Source organism: Onychomys torridus, chromosome 19 (assembly GCF_903995425.1).
Source record: "Onychomys torridus chromosome 19, mOncTor1.1, whole genome shotgun sequence".
NCBI lineage: Eukaryota > Metazoa > Chordata > Mammalia > Rodentia > Cricetidae > Onychomys > Onychomys torridus.
In genome coordinates, this window is record NC_050461.1 from 29,688,429 (window position 1) to 29,712,708 (window position 24,280).

The 24,280-nt window shown below is 41.1% G+C and overlaps 1 protein-coding gene across 26 annotated transcripts in view; it reads right to left on the reverse strand.

The window, feature by feature from the left end:
- The window catches only part of Epb41l2 (erythrocyte membrane protein band 4.1 like 2), a 184,228-nt gene that overhangs the window by 25,768 nt on the left and 134,180 nt on the right, over window positions 1–24,280 (reverse strand). For 5 of the 26 annotated variants that reach the window (XM_036169184.1, XM_036169187.1, XM_036169189.1 and 2 more), the window contains exons 11-20: window positions 23,117–23,289; window positions 18,759–18,928; window positions 14,395–14,457; window positions 12,415–12,561; window positions 10,638–10,778; window positions 7,175–7,342; window positions 5,148–5,201; window positions 4,389–4,949; window positions 2,422–2,544; window positions 204–302 (exon numbers count right to left, since the gene is read on the reverse strand). In XM_036169184.1, coding sequence (XP_036025077.1) covers window positions 204–302; window positions 2,422–2,544; window positions 4,389–4,949; window positions 5,148–5,201; window positions 7,175–7,342; window positions 10,638–10,778; window positions 12,415–12,561; window positions 14,395–14,457; window positions 18,759–18,928; window positions 23,117–23,289 — 1,699 coding nt within the window. Of the gene's footprint in view, window positions 1–203; window positions 303–2,421; window positions 2,545–4,388; window positions 4,950–5,147; window positions 5,202–7,174; window positions 7,343–10,637; window positions 10,779–12,414; window positions 12,562–14,394; window positions 14,458–15,195; window positions 17,257–18,758; window positions 18,929–23,116; window positions 23,290–24,280 lie in introns of those variants that run through there. The other 21 variants (XM_036169190.1, XM_036169196.1, XM_036169192.1 and 18 more) reach the window with 21 other exon arrangements.

Here is a 24,280-nt window from a genome sequence, read left to right on the forward strand (position 1 = left end):
CCTGTACTTTACAAAACTGTAATTTGGTTCAAAACACATTTGTTGTTGGAGCCTAATTTCTTGGGTACTTTAAAGAAACTCATTTTAGTTCACTGGCACTGTCTGTGTATTACTTAGAAGTGTGTACAGAAACAAGAATAATACAGAAAAGATCTGTTTGCCATGTACCATCCTCTCCCTAGGGTTCCCCTAGGTTGCTTTACCTTGGTGATGTGTGTGGTTGTCGTTGTTGACACGGACTCAGATGTGATGGTTTGTGCAGTCAGTAACGTGCCCGAATCACCACCAGCCCCGCCATCAATCTTTGGATAGTTGGAGGAAAAATACAAAGTAATGCTTAACTTCCATCATGTCAGAAAAGACCCCGCCCACTGAGTATGCATCTTCTAGGATTCCACAGTTGGCAGGAGATGCTATCTGCCTGTCCTTTGCATGTTGGTAGTAGTGGTTCATGGTCCAGAAAGCAGCTGGCACTGAAAACAGAGGAGCTGTGGAAAACAGTGAATGGACAGAAACCAACCCTGTGGCAGAAAGAGGAAGGAGAACGAAGTAGAAGTTGGGACTGTAAGTCATACAAGAGCAAAGAGGATTTGTCTGAGGACATTTGTAGAAGCTAGAAAAAGAAATCCAAGAACCAGGTAAAGAAGTTTCCACAGTGACCAGAAGTACTGACTTTGCTATTGTTTTTTAAGCACAGGTGGGTAAAAATAGGTAAAAGTTTCTCAGGTTACTAATAACAGAACTTGAACTTGATAATAAACTGAACTTGAATGATTTGGCTATTTGCTTATCTCTAATATATTTTGTAAAACTTACATAGTTCTTATAATGGTTGGTATCTCATGAGTATACACACATATATGAGTGCATATGTTAATATTATATATGTGGATATACTCCATGTATGTCATGCGTGTGTGTGTGTGTGTAGGTATATATATCCCCCCATTGTATACATTTTAAAGGGAGCTACTTTAATTTGTTTGCTTTAACACTGGAAGAGGCAGGAGATTCTAGTTTGCCAGGAAAACTAAAAAGAAAATTAATAGCTAGGTTGCTTATGTTTCGATTGCAAACATATCTGCAGATTTCCTGACACTAACACAAGGACACTCCCCCCCAAACTTGCCTCAGGCACCTGAGCTTCTTCCTAAGGGTACTTACCACAACCCAGACGTAACAGCAATATGCTCACAAACCTGCCCATGATAAGAAACCTGTTTGCTCTTATGTGGGATCTATGCACACACTAGATAACATGCTTGCAATTGTTTTGAGAAAATGTAATGTTTAAATCAAAAATTTTTAAAAATATTTTGAGATCTGACATCCTTCACCACAGTGCAATCCTGCCAGAGAAAGGCAAACTATTTATCACCTACATTTTTAAACAGGTCCATTTTTAAATGATGAACTCATTTTGTTTATGTGTGTATGTGCATACTCATATGTCTGTGGAGTCCAGAGCACAATGTTAAGGTCTTCCTCAATTGCAGGCCACTTTGTTTTTGAGACAGAATCTCTCACTGAACCTTGAAGATGACCAACTCAAATTTGGCTGCACTGGTTGGCAAGCAAGCCCAAGGGTCCTCCTCCCCAGCACTGGGATGACAGGCACAAACCACTCCCAGCTTTGAACAGGTATGAACAGGTATCTGAACTCAGGTCCTCAAGCTTGTGTGGCAAGCACTTTACCATAAAACTTAGTTCTCCAGCCTTCTTATTTAAAAAGCATTGCAGAACTGGTATCTGCAGACCTAAAATCAAGCACACACTTCTTATAGTCACTTTGACACTGATTACATGAAAATGACTACATAGTCCTAAGAAAAATGGCCAAGCATAAAGGGGAGAGAGTTATGTGGGTGCCTCTAATATTGGAATAAAATAAGAGTTTATCCAGTCTACTTTCATGGAGTCAGAGCAGGGGAAAGCTTATAATACTACAAATCAATAAAACACATCTAGTAAATGTTGCAAGGCCATCTGCTTCCCAAGAACATACACACAGTTTTTGATACAAGAAGCCAGAAAAGCCCTATAGTAATAGGATAGGGCTTGTGCTGCTGTCTAAACTAACCATATGTATGGCTCTACTAGCTAAGTACTAGGTCACCAGTATTTCCTACTCCTCCTCTCTATTGATGTTTTTCTTTCCCTAGGAACCAAGGACTGAACTCAGACCCTCACACTACTAGCAGTGCTCTATCTCCAGTCCTGGGGTGGGGGGGGGGGGTCACCAACTGACTGTAGCTCTCTGTCTAAATCTAAGACAGCAACAGAGCAAGTTCTATTGCTGGAACAGTTACAATGTGTGAAAAGCTATGTCAAAGTCAGAAATGGGGAAAGACAGTGTAAACAGAAATATTCATACTAAACAAAAAGGGGAATTCAAACAGTCCAAATCTTGAGCTTCTGTACCTGTGGAGACTCATATGTGATGGTTTTGGTCTCAGTTTGAACAATGGGGACTTCCTTGGTGGAGATTTCTGTCCTTTGTGAGGCATCAGAAATTGTTACCATCTCTGTTTTTACCACTGGTGGCTGAGGTGGAAAAGGAAGGGAAAGATAAATTCTAGTGGTCATAAAGTAGAAGTGTATAAAGGAACCTTCAAAAATAATTGTTAAAAAATATCCAAATACACACTCATGCATGAAAAGTAAGAGAAAAAGCAAAGAACCTAAAAGATATAAAAGACAAATTCTCCTTCAAAGTATCTCATGTGCATATATGTACATGTGTGTATGTATGTATATATACAAATATATGTGAGAAATAAGCTAAAATCATGACTCCCTAAACTGTATTACACTTCAATTGTGATGGTCTTAAACCACTACACTGACACATGTATACTTTACTTTGGGGGGAAAAATGTTAAAACTGAAAGATAATAGAATGCACTAAAGGTAACTCTCTACTTTTACTGAAGCTTAACGAACCACAAAGTGAAGGTTCATTATTTTTAATTGGATTATAAGCTACATAGGCCAAGATTTACTCTCCCTGCCCCCAAAATACGCCATCATCAGAAAGGATATTTTCAAGTCTGATTGTTTTTAATTACACTCATCTTAAAGTTCACTTTCTTTTGCATTAAGTACGATAAAATGTTGTATCTAAAATTAGTCCATCAGTGTTGTATTAAGTGCTCTGAAAGATTTCATACCTGCAGAGAGGTTCACTGTCTGTTAAAACTGCTGAGCATACATGCTTAAGTAGATCAGACTATAGGACACCAAATATTATAACACTTCCTTTGAGAGAAAGTTCCCAACAGGTATAATTATTAAAATAGAAAAGGCAGTTCTAAGTATTCAAAAGACTCTTGAGATGTCTGCTCTGAAGTGAAAGATGAAATCTGAAAGTAACTTATTTAAAACAAAGCTACTTAAAGACTGTCCATTCCATCAGAGCAAATGCTGATAAATCCAGACACTGTGGGCATTCTGGAATCAAGAGACATTCCTGGGTAAGTCAATTATCACGAGAGACATTGCCCCAATGATCAAGACTGAATTTGAGAGAAATATGCAAGGTTCTCTTTCTTGAAAATAAAAGGAAAGACATATCTAACATAGGACAGTCTACAAAATAATCAATTTGCAAATAACCCAGGACTGATGTAAGACCACGAAAAGAAGAGGCACTTCTCGTAAATGCTTAGTCCTTGGATTTCAAGAAGGAAGAGGCTCTTAACCACATCACACTCTCCCTAGACTCAGACAGGAACCACAGTGGCATTCAAGAAATCATGTCCTTACCACTGCCAGAAGCCGCCTTCACAGCACCTGCTGTGAGCTCTAAGGAAAACTAAGAGAATGATCCAGAAAGTCAAATCCAGTCATTACAACAGAAGCACACACACTTGAACTCACCATCTCTCAACAGCGCACGTGCGCGCGCACACGCGCACACGCGCACACACACACACACACACACACACACATTTTACTACATATGCCCATGAGAAAAAGGCATGTGATTGAGGAAGCAGAGCAAAGAAAGCCAGAGGCACCCAAAGCATGCAAAGAAAACCGGACAGGGAAATGAGAAGGAAGACGGCTGTGGCTGTGGAGTTTACCCTACAGGCGATCCAGGTGAAGCACCCAAAGCATGCAAAGAAAACCGGACAGGGAAATGAGAAGGCAGGCGGCTGTGGCTGGGGAGTTTACCCTACAGGCGATCCAGGTGCGGTGAAGAAGCTAGAAACTGTGACCTGAGCTGCAGAAGAGCTGCAGAGCAGAGCTCCCCGTCTTCCCAGACAGAAAACTCAGATTCGTGCTGAGAAAGCTGAAGGAGAAGTAAGGGAAAGGTGGAGCAAGGCAGGTGTTTCCACCCGAGAAACAGCGCTATAGTTCAGCTCATGCTGGAGACTCCCATTTACCTCTGAACAACAAATAATCTCTGGTAAAACATCAATGTCAACATGGGGCACCTCTCCGTTAACTCTGTGTTGCTCTTCCTCTGTTTCTTCTCTCATGTCTTGCTTAACAGTGCCTCCGTGTGCACGCTTCTCTCCAGGGAGCTTTGGGGCAACTACATGTTCCTGGGCCTCTGTGTCTACTGGGAGGAGCCTGGCCTCTGCGTGTCTGTCTGGGACGGCTTCAGGCACTGCTGCCTCCCTCTCTACTACCTTGGCTGCTCGGGCGGCCTCGCGCTCCAGCTCTTCATCGTTCTCCTCCTGCTCTTCCCTGATGGTGCCCTCGGTCACTGGGTGGTGGGGCTGGTACTCGCCCACGTCTTCCTCCTCACTCTCACTGCTGCTGCTCTCAGAAGACAGGGAGGCGGAGTCTTTGTGGGTCACCGGCTCCACCTTACGCATCTCCCCAGGACCACTCCCAGCTGACAGCTCTTTACCATTCATTTCTTCTGTGATTACTCTTTCGTCTTTCCCAACCTCTGCCCGCTTCTTCTCCTCCACTACATTCAGAGTCTCATGTGAACTCTGTACAGGAAAAAAGATGGATGAGGGAAAACAAAAACAGATGAATACATGAAAACGGTGGAAACCCACATGAACTGATGGCAGACTCATGTCATGAAGAAAAACGAAGATGGTTAGGATGGCTGACTGGAAGGGCAGCAGGGAAACATGAGGCGATGAGAGGCATTAGGCATGGCATTAACATGGAAAAGGGGGAACCTTAACAGCGTCCCTGGCTCCAGTGCAAGGCCCTTCCGATGCAGGAGCTCGAGTCTGCGAAACAAAAAGCAACCGAGGACAGAAATCAATATGGTTCACCTCACCAGCCACCAAAACAGACAAGTGACGAGCAAACACGGACCGGCCAGATCGACCACGGAAACCCACGCTCAAGGTCACAGGGGACAGCCAGACAAACGCCACGACACTCACAACAACAACAACAGCCAGCATTCTTGAAAAGAAATAAAAAACATTATTACAGCTATAAGTCCTATTTATGGAGTTGAAAGGGTTTTTGTTTGTTTGTTTGTTTGTTTGCTTGTTTTAATATGTAATTATACCTAAGCTTCCTCATCTGCTTAAAGGATACATTTTAAATCTGTTCCTCAAACATGTTAGTCTGAATCTAGAACACTGGCTGGGACCCTAAGCCCTAAATAAATGCAACATCAAAAATTTCTTTAATTTTTTGCAGGGGTGGGGTGGGGTGAGGTGGGGGGTGATGCTTTCTAAAAAAACAGCCTGGAGTTGGGCGGTGGTGCACACCTTTAATCCCAGCATGGGGGAGGCAGAGGCAGGTTCATAAGTTTGACCTACAGAGAGAGGTCTGGTCTATAGAGAGATGCAGGATAGCCAGAGCTGTTACGCAGAGAAGCCCTGTCTCATGGGTGAGTGGGGGGAGCTTGGATTGGAAAATCACGTTTGGTTTAAATGGCTATTAACATTAAAAGGTTCATCCCAAACAGTTATTAACATCTCAATTTGCAATATAGATATTTGGGTGGGTGTCAACATTTGCCCATGTTTCCTCTTGGAATCAGCTCATTCACTATCACCCCTGATACTGGAAATGGGTCAAGCATATTACTGAAGACCATCATCCAACGCCCAGTGATACCTATTTCTTGGGAGTACATTAATTCTAGTTGATGGACACAGTAGCTAACCATCCTATCCAATACCTGTACTGACTACAGGAGTAACATACAGTACTACAGGCCAGTATTAACTAGAGACAGGGCTTCTCTGAAGTTTTTAAATCCTCACATTACCTCACAACACTTGTACAAATGAAGCAGAGCACCAAGTTTACACCTTCCCGACACTCCTGTTAGTGGACTAACTGAAAAATCCATCAGCTCTAGGCAACAGTGCCATTTACTCAAGGTATTACCCACATTAATGCAGAAGGGCACTGGTCCTCTGAACTTGTTGGACACTGACTGTGTGAACTCAAGAAGTTTTCCTAATGGGACACAAGGTTCTTCATGGGGCCCAGCAACAAGGACACATAGATCTAAATGACACAATTCTCTGTAGCACCTACAAACATAGGCCACAGACTCTATGGCCCTGTTACTCTGAGCTGCATGGTACTTTTATGTTTAAGTTGCTCAAAATTCATACCAGTTTTACTGAAAATCCAGGAGTTTCAGATAGTACATGGAAACCATGAGTCTACAAACTGCTTCGCAGATGAAGGTAACTATGGTTCAGAGCATTTCTAAGGCAGATGTTTCAGGCTTATTACAGGCCAGTGGTACAATTATTCTATTACTTAGCCTCAGATGACAGACAGAACGCCATCCCAAAACAATTAGCTCAGGAACTCTGGTGGGCATGTTAGAGTTGTTTCAAATAACAGACCACCATGAGATGCCTGAAGTTGGGCTTTGAAAACTTGGGCTCAGAAAAGAACTTAGCTAACTTCTTTCTCTTTGTTGACACTTTCCTTCTGCTTAATACCTCCAGCTCTGGGTCTTGGGGGTTTAAACAAGTTCCTAAATTGAGACAGCTTTTTTTTTTTTTTTTAAACAAAAGAAACAGGAGAAATTATCCAATCTACTTCTTTGTGTTCAAATTCACTGTTTCTTGAATGCCTCTCCCAGTGATTTCACTGGGAAAATGGAGGGAAAGGTACCTAATACTCAAAAGAGAAAGAGAAAAAGAAAAAAAGAAAAGAGAGGAAAGAAAATCTGTCTCTTATGTGGCTTTTAGGAGCAGGGGAAACAAGCAAAATGCACCTCCGGCAAGCGTGAGAAGGGCGCAGAAGAAGGCTTTTCTCTAGGTGCATTAGAGGTCACAACAGCGCCCTCTGCTGTCCAAGTGGTGGCTGAAGGGAAGGAGGCTTCCATTCTACGAGAAAAGCCCTTTCCACTAAACAACATTGATGTTATCTCCTCTTCTAGGCTCTAGAGGTCAGAAAAGGAAGAGCAAAGAGTTAGCGATACATCAGGGCAGACGGCAGTAACCTATTAAGAGAAGGGAAAGTTTACACAAGAGAGACCAACAGATAGCTTACGATGAAAGGGAGGGGGAAATTTTGGAGATGGGAGCAGGCTTATGCAAGGTTTGCCTGAATGCCAGCTTCTGCACCTTGCCTGAGAATCTCTGGTAGCTGTAACCTACAGAAGCCAGTTACAACTCCATTCATCACTGAAATGTTGTTACAAACAGCATCCCCCTAGCCCCTCGAACATCGACTTTTGAGGGTAGCTCCTTGGCCTCTTTTTTTCTGGCAGAGAAGGATCTCTCCAGCTTCTTTCCTGTGCTGGAGACACTCTGGATTTCTGAGTCCACTCACTTACTAAAGCATATTTTCTGTAATGCCTTCCATAACACCCTAACTCCTATGATCTCTTCTCCACTGCATATGAATGCAACAAACGGTCTTGACAGAATTGGGGGGGGGGTGTCCCACCTTTTTTAACAAACAGTTAAAACAATTAAGACAATCCCTGAACTGAAATCTCAGTTCAAAGTCAGAAATAAAAAGTTCATTCGTCTGAAAATCTATTAAGGCATACATATTAAGTTTCACATTTCTATCCCTTAAACAACGCTTCCTAGTCAGCCTGTGAGGGCAACAGGCAAGCTGTGACAATCCTCAGAAACTTGGAATGCCCAAAGGATGAACAAGAAAACCCTCACCCCCTCCCACCCCTGCCATGTGGAACTTTGTGAGAATTCTTAATAAACCACATTCTCCAAAGACCTTTACAAAAAGAAAAACGCATGGCATGTATAAAATGTTCTTCAGACAATGGCCTAAGAAGGATGGGACAGAGGGTAAGTTCCTAAATTTTTCAACAGAGAAAAAAAGTTCCCGATCTTCATCAATAAAAATTGTGGAATTTCAACAGTGGTGGTACACCCCTTTAATCCCAGCACTTGGGAGGCAGAGGCAAGCAGATCTCTCTTCGTTCGAGGCCAGCCTGAGCTACAGAACAAGTTCTAGGACAGCCAAGGATACACAAAGAAACCCTGTCTCAAAACAGAACAAAACCAAACCAAAAAGGGGAGAGGGAGATTGTGGAATTTAAGTCTTGTGCAATGAAGTAATCAAATAATTTCAAAAGAATCTCACTGGCTGGGGACATTACTCGTGTGGTGTTTGTCCTGCATGTTCAATACCTTGGAATCAACCCTCAATACTACACCGCAAAAGACGACAGAGTAGGTAATCCTCAAAGATCCACAAGAGAATAGAAGTTGTCCTATGTCTCATAATACATAGGATATACACTAATTACTTACCATTAAAAACTAAAAATCCTTCAGCTTCTAATTTCCTATTCTACCCCTCAAATTATTCATGGTCAAACCAAAGCCATTTTTTTCGCCCCGAGACAGGGTTTCTCTCTGTAGCTTTGGAGCCTGTCCTGGACTAGCTCTGTAGACCAGGCTGGCCTTGAACTCACAGAGATCCACCTGTCTCAGCCTCCCAAGTACTGGGATTACAGGCGTGTGCCACCACCACCCAGCTCAAAGCCATTTTTGAAAATTCAATCTATTTAATTTTTTAAACAAGACACTTCACACACACACACACACACACACACACACACATACACACACACACACACACATACATACACACACACACACACACACATACACACACACACACACATACACACACACACATACACACACACACACACATACACACACACACACACATACACACACACACACATACACACACACACACACACACATACACACACACACACACACACACATACACACACACACACAAATACTTGCTCATGTTTTTTTCACTTTTCAATAATGACAAATAATGTTCAAAGATAATTAGGAAACTTTGGAAAATCAAAAATGAAAGGAAGATGTAATAAAGATAGAAAGTGAAATGGCATTCAACTCAAGTCAAAGCATGAGCAGGCTGAGCACATGCTTCCCATAGTGGAGTATTATCTCAAGAGAAAAACAGTGCACACAGATGGCCAATAACTGCTTCATGGGTGACAAGACAACTGAATAACAATAGCTAGAGAACACCTGCTATATATTGCATATAGTGTAGATTTTCCACGTCAGAAAATGCAGTCATTTCAAATGAATACAACCCCCCTCCCAGGAGCTTCCCCTGATTAAATCTCACAGGACCCCACATCAACCTCTGCCAGTTACTCTATGCTGTACGTCCTTCAAACATGAGATGCAGAAAAAGTCATTTTAAACATCTTCACCAAAATTCTAGTTAATGTTTCCTTTATCAAATGATGGCATCTGACTTGAGTTCTGTGCATTCAGATGACTGTATCCCTGTTTATTAAGCTCATGTCTTTTAGGGTCCTTAAACAAGTTCCTACCTTAGCAGTTACATGTGCTCTTCCTTTAGTATGGATACACCTTCTGGTCTACTTTCTTAGAGACAGGGTTTCTCTATGTAGCTCTGGCTGTCCTGGATCTCGCTCTGTAGACCAGGCTGGCCTTGAACTCACAAGAGATCTGCCTGCCTCTCTGCATCCTGAGTGCTAGTATCAAGGTGTGCTCCACCACCACCCGGCTTTGGTCTATCTTCCTATCATTAAGAACTTACTTTAGAAGCCATCTTCTTACCCTTCTAACACAACACTATGTTTCTTCACCTTCTGAAGGTTTTCAGTGTGGGAAAACCTCTAGTCACTAACGAGCATGTCTGCTGTGTACCTTCTCAGCAGCCTCTGCTCTCCAGGCTAACTAACAAGCTAAGCAAGCTCAGCAGAAGAGGAGAGTGGAAAAGAGATGAAAAGTGTGTTTCCTCACTTGGGAGAGGCATTTCGCATACTCAAGGCCTTGCACAAAGAGAAAGAAGCTGCTATGGGACATCTATATCTCTTTCGTTACACTAAAAAATCTCAAAAACGAAATTTTAAAGGCTTCCCATATGTGACTAGTTGTAATATATCTTCATAGCATCACCATGTGCCTAAGTGACATACAGTGCATTTTCATGAGACTGGTTTCCCAATCATAAGCTACATACATCAAACGATGGCTCATGAGTCACCTAACACAGATGATATCCCTACACTTCCTTATTCTCAAATTGCACGCAAGGTGTTGACTGAAATAGGATTTTTCTCCCCAGTGTCCCTATGCCTCTAACACATAGGAGCCTAACTTGTTAAACATTCAGAAACCATTTGAAAATTGGGCTGACTCATTGAAGCAGACTGGCTGTGAGCAGAAACGCACAGGGAGGGGAGCAAAAGCAGGTCCAATGATGAAGGTGAACACCTTGTCCGCCTGAGCTCCCTCTGCAACTGTTGGTGGAGCTGCCATCGGGGGTTCCTCCTTCACGGATAGAACAGCCTTGCAAAGACGGTCTCCTTGTCTCTATTGTTTCAAACAATGACAGAGTCAACAAAACGACACATACAGCACACCCACAACAACACAAACACAAAATGACAGTGTGGGTCAGCGCAGTGAACTAGACGGGAGGAGTAGAGATAGGAGAGCTCTCCTTCCTAGGTCAGTAACCACCGTTTCTCTGCAAATTCTAGACCAGGCTGCTCAGACTACTGGCTTTTCAAAAACTCTGCAAATGCCGGTTTCCTCCTTCACAGCACCCAGCATGGAGAGTATCTAATCTCTGGTTTCCTCCTTCACAGCACTGTACATGGAGAGTATCTAATCTCTGGTTGCCTCCTTCACAGCACTGTACATGGAGAGTATCTAATCTCTGGTTTCCTCCTTCACAGCACCCAGCATGGAGAGTATCTAATCTCTGGTTTCCTCCTTCACAGCACTGTACATGGAGAGTATCTAATCTCTGGTTGCCTCCTTCACAGCACTGTACATGGAGAGTATCTAATCTCTGGTTGCCTCCTTCATAGCACCCAGCATGGAGAGTATCTAATCTCTGGTTGCCTCCTTCACAGCACTGTACATGGAGAGTATCTAATCTCTGGTTGCCTCCTTCACAGCACTGTACATGGAGAGTATCTAATCTCTGGTTTCCTCCTTCACAGCACTGTACATGGAGAATATCTAATCTCTCCATTTCACAGATTGCAGTTTTCAGTTCAGCAATGGTTTTTGCTCACTGGTTCTTCAAACACTGCCTTCGTTCGGTGCCACAAACTTGGAAACTTAATACTACCAGGGGCCTTGCTCTGAGGAAGAGCAAAGACTGTCTAAATCAAATGTCTACCATTGGGCAACATTCACTACATAATGAAAGGGAAATAATCAAACTGTAACACAACATGTTTTCACAGCTTTCAAAAGTGCAGACAAATTCTGTCAGTCTCCTCAAGAGGGATGTACCCGTGAACTTCCTGTTCAATCACAGGAGAGATCTGAGAGCATCAAACCAGAAAAGGAAGAAAGCGGAATGAATGCGGGGGTATTCTGGGAATATACTCTAGAGGCAATACTTGGTGAAGGTAAGAAGCAGACCAGGGAAAGGAAGGAAAGTAGTCTGAGGTCCACTGGCGCTTTCTGAAACATGACTCTATTCACCGCTGCCAGGCATTTCATAGGTGCACTGATAGACATACAATATTTCATAACATACAATGTTCTGCAACTTTTTAACAGAGCCCATCAATCTTTAAAGGTAAATCTTAACTCATTATCTTTATAGTAATGACCTTAAACAATTCTATACATGCTCTACATTCCTTTATCAACTTATATTTCAGAAACTTTTAATGTCCTTATATAAGAAACTTATTAGATATAGTATTACATTAGTTCCCAAACTGTCCTAAGTAACAATTCAATGCCACTAATTTACCTGAATACTACAATAAAATTACTCTGAAAACATTTCAAGTGCTTTAAAATTCATAAAATTTACCTAAAAATTAGGTCAATGAATATTACATTGTTAATACTTAGTATTTTAAAAAATTGTTAGCAATAAAAAGAATTTATGTGGCAACATTTTCCAACTTGTGAGAGTCAACAAACAAGATGAACAACTGCAGTGAGACATAAAGCCAACAAACAGCTAGTGACATACCCCTTGGGTCTGTAGGGACAGAGGTGTGAGACGTCGTTTTTCCCATTCATTGGGGCGCGGCTCAGGTGTGGACTCCATAAAATTGCGCTTGAGCTCACTAATGCTAGCCTGATGTTTCAGTATGTCCTCCTGGGCCTTATCCAGGTCCTAGCAACATGTAACATGACAAAGGGGATCCAAAACAAAACACCCAGCAGGGCAAAAAATAGAACCAAAAAATAAGATAAAGTAAACTTATTATTTAAAAAAAAAAAACATAATAAAGCAAGAAAAATGCCAAGTCTCAAAAGCCATGTTATCACCTGTGGATAGCCCTGAGTTCATACAAATTTGAAACTGAAGCCACTGAATTATTTTACTCATATTTGAATGGTTTTAATTTCTTCTCTGTTTGGGATTTTAAATTATCCATATTAGAAGGGAGCCATGGAAGTGACCATAATGGCTAACAATCCTTATCTACTTGAATTTAAATAGCAGCCTATGACTTTGTTCCCACAAATTTATCTTTGTGATAAAGGCTATTACTACACTGCATTCTGTGACTATAGCAAAACAAAGAAGGGGAACGCAGAGGCACACAGCTGGCTGTCCAGGACCATCGACAGAAGGAGAAAAACCGGGGGTGGGGGGATTGTCAGGAACCCCCAGTGGTGGCTTCTAACTCTCCAGGAATAAAATAGCTGCCCCCAGAGGCTTTTATGCTTGGTCTCTCTCTAAATGAACCACATACTGGTCTCACAGAACATGGAGAACAAAGGAGAACCCAGCCACTTCATGTAATATATGGTCCCTTTACAAAGATGAAAAATCTACTAATTTTATCTTCATTGGCCTAGGCCCTGACGAATGGTATCCAGCATATCTAAAACAAAAAAACCAACAAAAAACTGGGTCTGGTAAGAAGCACATGTGTAACAATGTTTAGGAACTAGACTTAACAAGATTTTAAATGTTTTCTTACACTTCAAAAATCACAGGCTGCCTGTAGACTCTAGTCCCACTCCCAAAGGCAGGTCATGCATCTGATACAATTAGCTAATCCACAGTCATGCACAAGCATAGTAGCTCACCAGGAGCTTCTATAGCCATCTGCAAAAACTCCCAACAACCTTAAACTTTTGCATGGCATGGGGAAATGACTGGCTTGAGATCAGGCACATTTCTTGCATTTGTTCCCAGCAATGTTACTTATTATACTTTACAGCATTTTAGTAAGTTAAGCAAAAATATATTTTAGCAGTTATCAAAGCTGCCAAAAGCAACCTAACAGATTAGTCAGATTACCCAGAGCTGCAGGTCTCCACTGAATACACTGCACACAGCACCTTAGCATGAGAAGGGAAAACTGTCCTCCTCTGACATGGGGACACTCTTTACAACTACCAGTGTCTCATCTACTTACCCATCTGTCCACCAGTCCATCTACCTCCCTCCCTCCCGCTTCCTCCCTTCCCTTCCACCCTCTCTCCTCTGTTCTTTCCTTCTAGTCAGAACAATTCTATTAATAAGCATATTCTCAAGTGGAATCATTTAAATGGGCCACATACCTTATCACATGGATTGTACTGAGAGGTCAAAAAAGAGGGGGAAACCATAGACTGAGTCAACTGAATGAGCTAATGTCAAGTGAAAAAATTTACTTATTCTGTTAATGTATATTTAAAAACGGGGTTGTGTTACTTTAAAGGTGGCTTATTAGGGAAGCAGGCTTACTTGGTAATAAATAAACTTTATTGAAATAAAGAGTGCTTTTCTCTGCACCTGTCTCTCTGAGAACTTGCAATAGCTAGATCCCCATCTCCACCACGTAAGAAACAAGCTGGTCTGGTAGCATGCACTCCCAAGTTCAATAACCCCATGCATCCCATGCACTGTGCTGGAAGAGAATGGCCAGTCAGCCAGCCTGTGCGTGACCTCCCGTCCACAGCAGCCTGGCAGCCAGAGGACAGAGTGCAGTGGTTCTTAGATCATACAAACCTCCAACATTAAATTGCTATGTCTGACATAAATATTATCCCCTTCTACTCTCAAGGTATTTTTCTGTGAAATTAAATCACACACAGGGGGGAAAAGCAAATCAACGTAAGTATATCAATCATCAAGCACCATAAACAACCCAGAGTTCCATAGTCTAAGACTTTAAAATAAAAGAGAAAATCTTAAAAGCCACAACAAACAAAACTCAGATAAAGTGCATTCCACATCCTCTCCCACACCTACCCCAGCCCCCAACCACAGCAATGGCGGGCAACAGGCACTTATTATTTAAGATAAGGGAGAACGGACACCTCCTCCAGGTAGGTTTCCATGTCTTCCATCTTCCCCTGCAAAGTCACACAGCATACAGGCAGAAAGAAGGGGCTCGCTGGTAGGCTCCAGCAGCAAGCAGAGAGAGATGCTGTATCCGAACAGAATGGTGCAGCAGCAGAACCAACCTTGACTCCCGGCCCTCAGGAGACCCTCTAAGCTGGGTGCTCTTTCTTCACCTACAGTCTGCTGCACAGGGGATGAAATGATCCTTTGCAAGGGTGGGATGGAGAGGGAAGCTTCGCTCTTTCTCAGGCCCTAGGTTATGGTCTACTTCTAAGAACTGTCTCTTTTTAAGCAGTAATAAAAATATGAGAGTGTAAGGATGGCAAAGCCAAGGAGCAATGGAACAAGGTACGGAGATGCCAAATTTGTCTTTGGCTTTAAGTAGGTTACAAATTTTACATCATTATACACTGTCCCATCAGTTTTTAAATGTATGTTTTCTTGGGGAAAATTTAGCCTATTAGATTTTTTTCATATTAAAATGAGTATTCGCAAATAATCTTTAAAATATACAGTTTTTCCATAAAAATTTTTATACAATAGTACGCTGCAGTTGGACATTTCCCAATATTTAATGACCCCAAAGAATTAACTTGAAGGCTTAAGACTAAGAAACACTAAGTAAAGGTTGACAGCAGGAAACTAACTAGTGTGTAAAAACAAAAACATTGGCCAGCCGAAAGGATTATCCAGGATAATCCACCCACAGGCTGGCCTGTCTGTAGCCATTCAGTGGTATGTGTGAGAGGTAATGGGCCCTGAGAGCACCACCACCCCACCAGTTGTATCAGAGGTGAAAAATGTGACACAGCTCTGTGAAGAATCAGCCTCCAATTTCCTGGTCAACATTTAATTCACGAAAAGGTTGATCTTTGGTATTTCTCAAGTAAATGTAAAGAATTACAGCTTCTCCTACAATGCACACTCAATCCATTTCTAGTATTTTTCTTTGTGTTTGCTCTGAATTCTGTGATTTAATCTGTGTTGATAGAATCCCTAAGATACAAGACACTTAGTCACCAGACCACCTTGAGCAAAATCATTAAAAACACACTGCACATGTTAAGATCGACTTTCTGGCAGTGTAGAGGTAGAACACTTCAAAATAGCTCTTACACAGACAGAAAGTCTCAGACACCTCATTTTAAATAAAAAAGTGAAAAAGGCTAACCCTTCATATACACTCTATTCTCTCAGCCATGTTTCATTTTTCATACATATTTGTTAAATAATACACAATCATTTTTCTTATAAAATAGCTTACAATGACTCTTATATAATTGCATGACTCAGGGTAGAAGAAAGAATACAACACTAAATTCATCTCTCTGGTCCCCGAATGCTAAAAGTACATCATGGAGTTTCTGAGATTAGGAGTGTCGTTTACAGACTCAGGCTCCTAAGTGCAAATACAAGCCTGGGTTTTGATCAAGATTAATAATATTAAGTTCTACTGATACATGTCAATTACAATTATGTCCGAAACATTCTAAGTTTTGTTTCAAAACATAAAGTTCCCATGCTTAAGGAACAGCGCTAACATTTATCTTCAAAACAGAGCCAAGATGAATACTTAAGGATAGTACAGATTCCCAGCTCACACACTCCTTTAACAATCTAGCATGATTTAAGATATTTATACAACAATCTTGTGAGTTTGTGCTGAATTTAGAATGTATGTACCTAGACCTAGGATAGTGATGCAGAGGAGTATCTACACTTAGCACTCATGCACGTATGTATGTGTGTAAATGTGTACATACTATTTTGAGGACAGTCAGTAAAATTAATGCACAGGTTTAGATGCTATATTAGAAAGGGGATATAACAAAGAATGGTTGGGTGGACTTCAAAAACTGCAGCTTATGAAGGCATGCTGGCCACTGCTTCCTCTTCCTCTGGTCTGTCATTCAAATCACAGTCATAAAAAACGTGAAAGGCAGTGGCTTTCCCCTCCAGATAGCAGAGGGCTAGTGCCAGAGGAAGTGAAAAGGTAAGAGAAAAAGAAACTGACTGAGAAGCTGAGAGAAGCAGCCCGAAGATGAGGATAAGTGAAGGAATGAATGAAGGGGATGTGATGGGGATGTAATGCTGAACGTCAGGAGGGAGGAAGGAAACCCAGATCTTGGGGAGGCTGGGGAAGGCAAGGTATCCATCTTCATCAAGAAGGGAAGGCAAGCCAGAGGCAAAGTATTTGTAAAAGTTAAGTGAAAAGTAACCAAATTCAGAATCCTTTGGGTCAGCTGATTTGAGAGTCTTCTCGTGGATGAAAGGACAATCAGTTTGAGGAGGGGCTACAGCAGGATCTAAGACAGAATCCAATGTGGCCACCTCAGGGTCACCCTGCTCTGATGCTCCACCTGTGGAAAGCAGCTCAAAGCTATCTAGTGTGGTCTCATCAGCCTCCCCAGAAGGGTCTTCCTCTGAAATGTCTGACAGCAAGTCCACTTCCGGGACTGGCAGGAGGTGTGGGGAAAAAGATGAAGTACAGCAAATGAGAGGTGACGGAGGGCACATGCACACAGTCTATTTCAAGAGTAACCCACAGTTGAGTATGAATCACACAATGGTCATGTTCAAAGGGACAAGAAGGACACAAGAGAAAAGAAGATATATTAGTGAAAACTTTACTCCCAAGTAGGCTTCATAAAAACAGTGGTTAGAAAATTAATTGCATCATCCATTTTTAAGGAAGAAAACTAGATTCCTTTTATCACATAAAATGTACACATATTAATGACTGTGAGTTTCTAACTGATATTACTCAAACTTAGTTGCTGATTCATATATTAAAAACACCAGCAAGAAGCTCATATAACTAACTAGTCATTTGTTAAAGACAAGAAAGATTTCCTTTCAAATGTAATACAAAGTCTTCTGTCATCCAAAGAAAATGTTTCATAATTACACATGTCAAATTAAGTAGGAACAGCAGAAGAGAACTATTCTGGAATACTATGCCTACTTCCCTTCAGTGGCAGTTTTCTTGGGTGCTCTGTAAGCTTAAAAGATTCTGACAACTTAACACTTGAAGGACATCATGTAGGACATAAATTGTGTTATCTTTACTAAATAACTTTTTTTCAACATGACGATCATAAATTAACGACAGGCTACAAATGATTTCCTATCATCCGCTGTTTGATGTCCTGTGACCATGTGTCTGAGGCCTCTAAGCTTCCTGTAGAGGATGTCAGCGTAAGAGCTACTGTTCTAGCAGATACTTCAGCTACCCTCCTTTTCTAAGTTCATTCTGCTTATCTTTATATTTTTTAAAGCCAGAATTAAACAGACACTGTAAGTCAACAGGATAACCGTGTGTGTGTGTGTGTGTGTGTGTGTGTGTGTGTGTGTGTGTGCGCGCGCTTATTTCCAATGTTGCATATAAAAATTGCTTTGTGCAGATCCGGAAATAAGACATGAGGAGCCCAAAAGCTCTTCAGTCAAGTGACTTAATCGACTGAAGTGACTTTAGTAACAAAGTAACAAAATAGGACAGATTTGAGAACATCTTGATATTGATTGCTTCTTCATTCACTATAGTGTATGCACAAAATAAAAACAATGACAGCACACCAATCCTGCACCCCCTATCCATACCTATGAATCACTAATGGATTTTTTTATAAAATTATCTTCATTCATATAAAAATTAAGAAAAACAATAAAACTCAAGACAGGGACTACCTTTAAAATTGACTGGTAACAATATGCAAATTCAAATAAATTGCTTTTATCATTGGTGATTCAACTGATAATAAACTAAGAAAACAGGAAACGCCAGAGCACTGCTTTCTTATATTAGTATAATTTACACTGAAATAAATATTCACACTGAAAAACAATCAAAAAAAGGTTAGAAATCACAGTCCAAACAGCAGCAGCCTACACATACTTGAAAACTTTGGAAATAAAACCAGCACAGGTTACACAACGAAAATACATTTCTGATTCTGACATGCAAAATGCAGCAGAGAGCCTCTGTCTAAGCACATCTTCCCAACAGCACTAGTGCTAACATGCCATACCTTTCCTTCAGCGGGCAGAGGTGTGGCTTTTGTGGGGCTTCTGACATCCCTCCGGCTATCCCCATCTTGAATGGTGGTATAGCTGGCAGCTCCAGGGCCAAGTGCTGAACCCTCTCCCGGAGGGCCAGGAAAATCCTTCAGAAGACTTTGGTCCACAACATCAATCAGAGCTAATCAGAAGATAAGTTGAAATACCCGTGAACACCCTGACCCTGAGTCGTCAAGCTTTAAAGAACATAACCCCTTAAACAAACAGATTATATTAAGTAGCTGGAACATAGATTGAACTTTGAAAATATCAGTATTTTAAAAAATTGTTTATAATACAAAACTCTACTAATATTCTGAGTTTTTAAAAACGATTTATTTATATTCATCTACCCATCCAGCAAATTAGATTTTTGAGCATGTGGCTCATTGAGGAATTGACCAGTAGGAGGAGCTCTTGGCCCAACTGCAACAGTCCAGCAGAATAACAATGTAACTAACCATCATCCAGGGTGACTGAATCTACCTAAATCTACCTTTCAAAACAAATAATACTAATTATTAAAATGACTTGTTTCAAGAGGTTTTAAGAAATCCCCTGGAAATTAACTTTTTATTTGTATATTAAAAACCAGAGACTTAAGAAGTCACCTAATATTTTTCATTTTTCTGACAGTTCCGAATATCTCAATCTGACTATGGTGTCCAGTACCTCAGCTGCTGCCCAAAAGTTGGCCTTGTGCATTGCCTTCCTCTTACTCACAAAGACATGAAACCTATTATTCTAAGGTTTCTGTCATAGCATGTGTGTGTGTGTGTGTGTGTGTGTGTGTGTGTGTGTGTCTAAAACCCATCAGTTAACTTGAGGTATCTGGACCTTCAATCTTGCTCCTACAAGGTACTTAATAACCCACACCCTCCCCGCCCTCTCCACAGGCTTCTTCCCTAGCCCTGTTTGTTTCATTAACTGATACTCTACGTGCACCTATCTGCTTCAGCCAGGAACCTCGAGTTCTAGATCATCTTCCCTTAAAACCAGCAAGTCAAACAGGACCCTTGGGTGTTTTCTAAACATGGTTAGATTTCGTTTTTAAGCCTTTATTTCTGTATCACGTCACCCTTTAAAACTTTTCCCATCTATAAAGATTTACTTTTCAAAATCCACAAAATCATCAAAACATTAAAATGAGCTTACATCTTAAATTATACCTGCTAATTTCCCAGGCTGAATGTTTTCTGGTTTTGGTAAGATTTTACTTCTTTTCCTGTACAGAAGTATATAATTATGTATACTCCTTTGACTTATTTTATAAATTTAGGCAAAATGAGAAAATGTGACCTAAAGGTAGTTTCAAATATATTGATGCCGAAATACGAGTCAATATAAAACTAAAAATTACAAACCAAGTTGACAAATGTTGGCTGCACACTTTGAAACACATACTCAGCCTAATGTACAGTAACCAACTGGTCTCCTCCCAAACCAAGGTGAAGATCACAGCGGCCTGTCATGTTTCCCGGCTGTCTCCTCTAACCATTCTCTCAGACCACAGGATTCTTCAAAGCTGACACTGTGCTCTGGTGTGCTGTCACAGATGCTCTAAGCACTCCATGTACAACAAGACTGCAGAGCCTGCCAACAGCCTGGCTCTCCTAAGCTTGAGTGTGCGGTTCTCTCGCCTCAGAGCCTGGGACGCTCCACGTTCTCCTCTCTACTCAGGGATGCCTCTCTTTCATCTTTCTAGGTCTCTGAGGTTCTTCATTAGGGAGAGGGAGGCCTTCCTTCCCTGAGGACCACACTTAAGTAACACAGCACTCCTGTTTACTCTTAATTTTCACTTCCAAAAAAAAACAAACAAAAAAAAAAAACCACTGCTACCCCCACCTGCCAGCCCACGGGGATTGCTAGTTCTCTAAAGTGGCCGTTCTGGCTCCCTTGGTTCCCTTTCCCAACCTCAGAGGAGTCCCGCTGTTCTACAGCAGCTGGTCGAGGGGATTTTAAGCCTTCCAGTGTCACATTAAATGGTGACTTTTATGCAATCACCTAACAATTTTTCTAAACTTAAAGGGAAGATTATTTACCTATCTAAATTGCTCAAGTCTACCTTTTAAAAGCATACAACAAAATAAGGAAAGACAACACTTGTCAGCAGTATTCCAGGGACGCTAGTAAAAGTGGTGAAGGAAACTGAACTCTGTACTGGGTTACTGGGGAGTTTTGCTTTGTTAGGGAAAAAGAACCTCGGCCTAACCAGACAAGTCACACCCTGGCACGAGAAGCCTCCTCGTTTCCACAGTAACACAATTATCCTCTTGATGACCTGCCCACCTGATGGCTTCCAGTGTCCAAGACACAGAGGGGAAATACTGGTGCCAGCCATGCTTGTCCCCTTTCCTAGTGAAAACTGTTTTCAGAAACAAAGCTGGACAACCCTCTGAAATAACTACTCAGTCCAGATGGTGGGGTCCCCCCAAAAGTGGACAGGCCACAAACACAAGATGCCCTGGCTGGACCTGTTAGGATCCTGCCCTCACTCCTGGGGGTCTTGGGTCTTACATCATCAGGGGGCACTGGCGACTTCACAATCTGGCAACCTGCGCCTTAAAAAAGCCAGACATGGACCCCATCCTCTCTCTCTGTTCCCTCCTCTCTGCTCTGCTCCCTACACCCACCCCAACCTCCCACCCCCCGCCTGGCTCCCCCACCCCAATAAAGCTCTCTTGTAACTCTGGTAGTCGTGGCGGTGGCTCATGACTTGTCCGAGGGTAACCAGCACTGCCACCAGCCCCATTTACCTATCAGAATGTTCTTCATTAACTCTACCACTCACACATGGGAGCCACACAGCCTCACAGCTTAGAACAAAAGCTCAAGACAGTTCTCCAGAAGGCAGTAGCTCCTCTTGGAGCACAACCTACAGAGGCTGTCTGTCTAATGCTGTGGCAAGAGCAGATTTGACAAAGCCGTACACGGATTGGAATGTTTTTCAGATCCCTGCTCAGCTGTAAACTGACACCACTAACTCACTAAACTTGAACACTCACTTCTGGAAAGAGGGATGTTTATCTGCTTGAAGCACATATTATCTGATGGTTCCTTAAAACTGTATGGAAGACTTTCTAGGGTTAACAACCACATCCATCAATACCCACTGACAAACCCTGGGAGACAGCAGTGTGTACAGGCCTATTCTATAACTTCTTTTACTAGGAAAAGTAGCATACGGTCAATCTGTGTCAATCCCCCACTAATGGGACACTATGTTAGCATAGGAATAGTCTGTTTTATCTACTTATATAATACCTAAGTTACTTATATAATATCAAGTTCATATTTCAGAACTATATGAAAGAACAATCAAAATGCAATTTTTAATAATGCACCATAGAATTATAATTTTTAAACTATTTAATTAGTATTAAATACAACCAAAAATGTTCAAAAACTTTTTCACTAAAATTAACCATTATAATCATTTTTGTTAATATAAAAAGAAAAGCACTTTAATAAAAATGTAATATCTCTTATAAGAAACTCTAGTTATGATAAATAATATGAAAAAAGCAATACCACCTCATTTCCATGCATATGTTAATAAAACTACAAATATGTAGCTCATCTGAACTCTAACACAAACACACTAATATTTATTAATACTATCTCCCCAGACAAATGAGTATGTATTTCTTTCGTTATTATTATTTAAAACCATACTTAAAATTACTCCTTTGAGGCCTAGAATGTTTTCTTGTATGCTGGAAGTTTGGTAACTTCTGAAAGCATACCTTCAAATCTGAGGGAATTGTTTTACAATTATTTGAATTAAGATTCATATGCACTGGGCAGTGGTGGCACACGCCTTGAATCCTAGCACTTGGGACACAGAAGCAGGCTGATCTCTGTGAGTTTGAGGCCAGCCTGGTCTACAGAACGAGTTCTAGGACAGCCAGGGCTACAGAGTAACCATGTGTGGAAAAAAAGAAAAAGAAAAAGAAAAAGATTCACCTACAAACTTACCCCCCAAATCCTTTAGAATTGTTAGCAATTAATAAGTATAAGAAATTAAGCCACATTAGAGATCATAATCAAATAAAACCAAGAGGAACACGTTTATCCAAGAGCTTATAACCACAAACAAAAATACATACTGAATATTTATGTGTGCTGTCAACAGAAAGGAAGTACGTGGTGAGAGCGACAACCTGAACACAGAATTATTTCAGTCTGAGAGTAACAATCATTTATTAATCTGGGGGTAACTGTCTACCCCTCTAAAAGATGTCTAGTACTCTTATTAACTAGATCATCACTTTCTGACCCCAGTGGACTAGAAAAGATGAGTAGAATCCAAAATTATAAATGTGTTTACCTCCATCTAGGCTCCTTGAGACACGTTTACTAGAGGCACGCTCAAAGTGTGGTGCTGGCCTATCTATGAGGGTGCTTGCTTGGCGGGTCTGTGCCTGGGTGCGTCCACTGTAGCGGAATTTGGACCCCAAGGTCAAGAACTTGGCCTTTGGTGGCTGCTCTGGAGACACAAGCCTACAAGTGAAAAGACAAAAACAGAGACTTCAGGTACATGAAAAACAAACAAACAAACTAGGTATAGATTTTTAAGATCTCATTTTAAGTATTAGTCAAAAACAGTGCTACATATAAGCTTTTACAAAAACATCCTTCCTACCTATGTGATTTTATTGTTTTGTTTTGGAGACAAGGTCTGACTATACAGCCCTAGCTGGCCTCAAACTCCCTGGGCAAACCAGGCTGGTCTCCAACTCATCCACCTGTCCCGGCTCCCAAGTGCTGGGATTAAAGTGCAATGCCACACCAGGTCATATGTAGTTTTAGAACAGCTCACAGATTTTTTTTTTCCCAACCCAACCAAATAGCAGATGTTCTGAGTGTGCGTCAAGATATTTACTTGAGTTAGTGTAAATTATTTGTGGTAGACACATGTCTGAATTTGTGCTGCTAGCTATAAATGCCAAGTGAAAAGCCCATTATCATTAGCAATTGTTAATATTTATGCTTCTTTCTGGTTGGGGAAAAAAACTCATCTAACTCAAGAATCTGTTCCATTAAGTAATTCTTCCCTGAAGAACAGAACTTACACAGTGATCCACAGAGATGAATAATAATCTTTTTTGTCAACATAATTCTACTATGTAAACCTTGGGTTCATAATGCATGAATTCAAACCTTAATCACAAGTAACTTTCAGATTTATGTAAGAGCACGCTTTTCAATAAGTAAGCCAATCTTTTTTGACACAACTGAAATTATCTTGCCATTGTTTACTTGGGCATTGAAAAAAATCTTAACAAAAATACAGTCTCAGAAATCTTTCAATTTATTATTAAGACTTTAGTTGACAATTCAAAAATATGGAGATTTCAATCATTTTCCAAGGAAAAGTCATTTTTACAGGTTTTTTTTCTAAAGTCATTCAAAGTATTCCTAGATCATCTGTGTAAGTTTTAGAATGTTTCTGCTTAGTGAATGATAAGTTCTAAGGCAAGGTGAAGTCAGC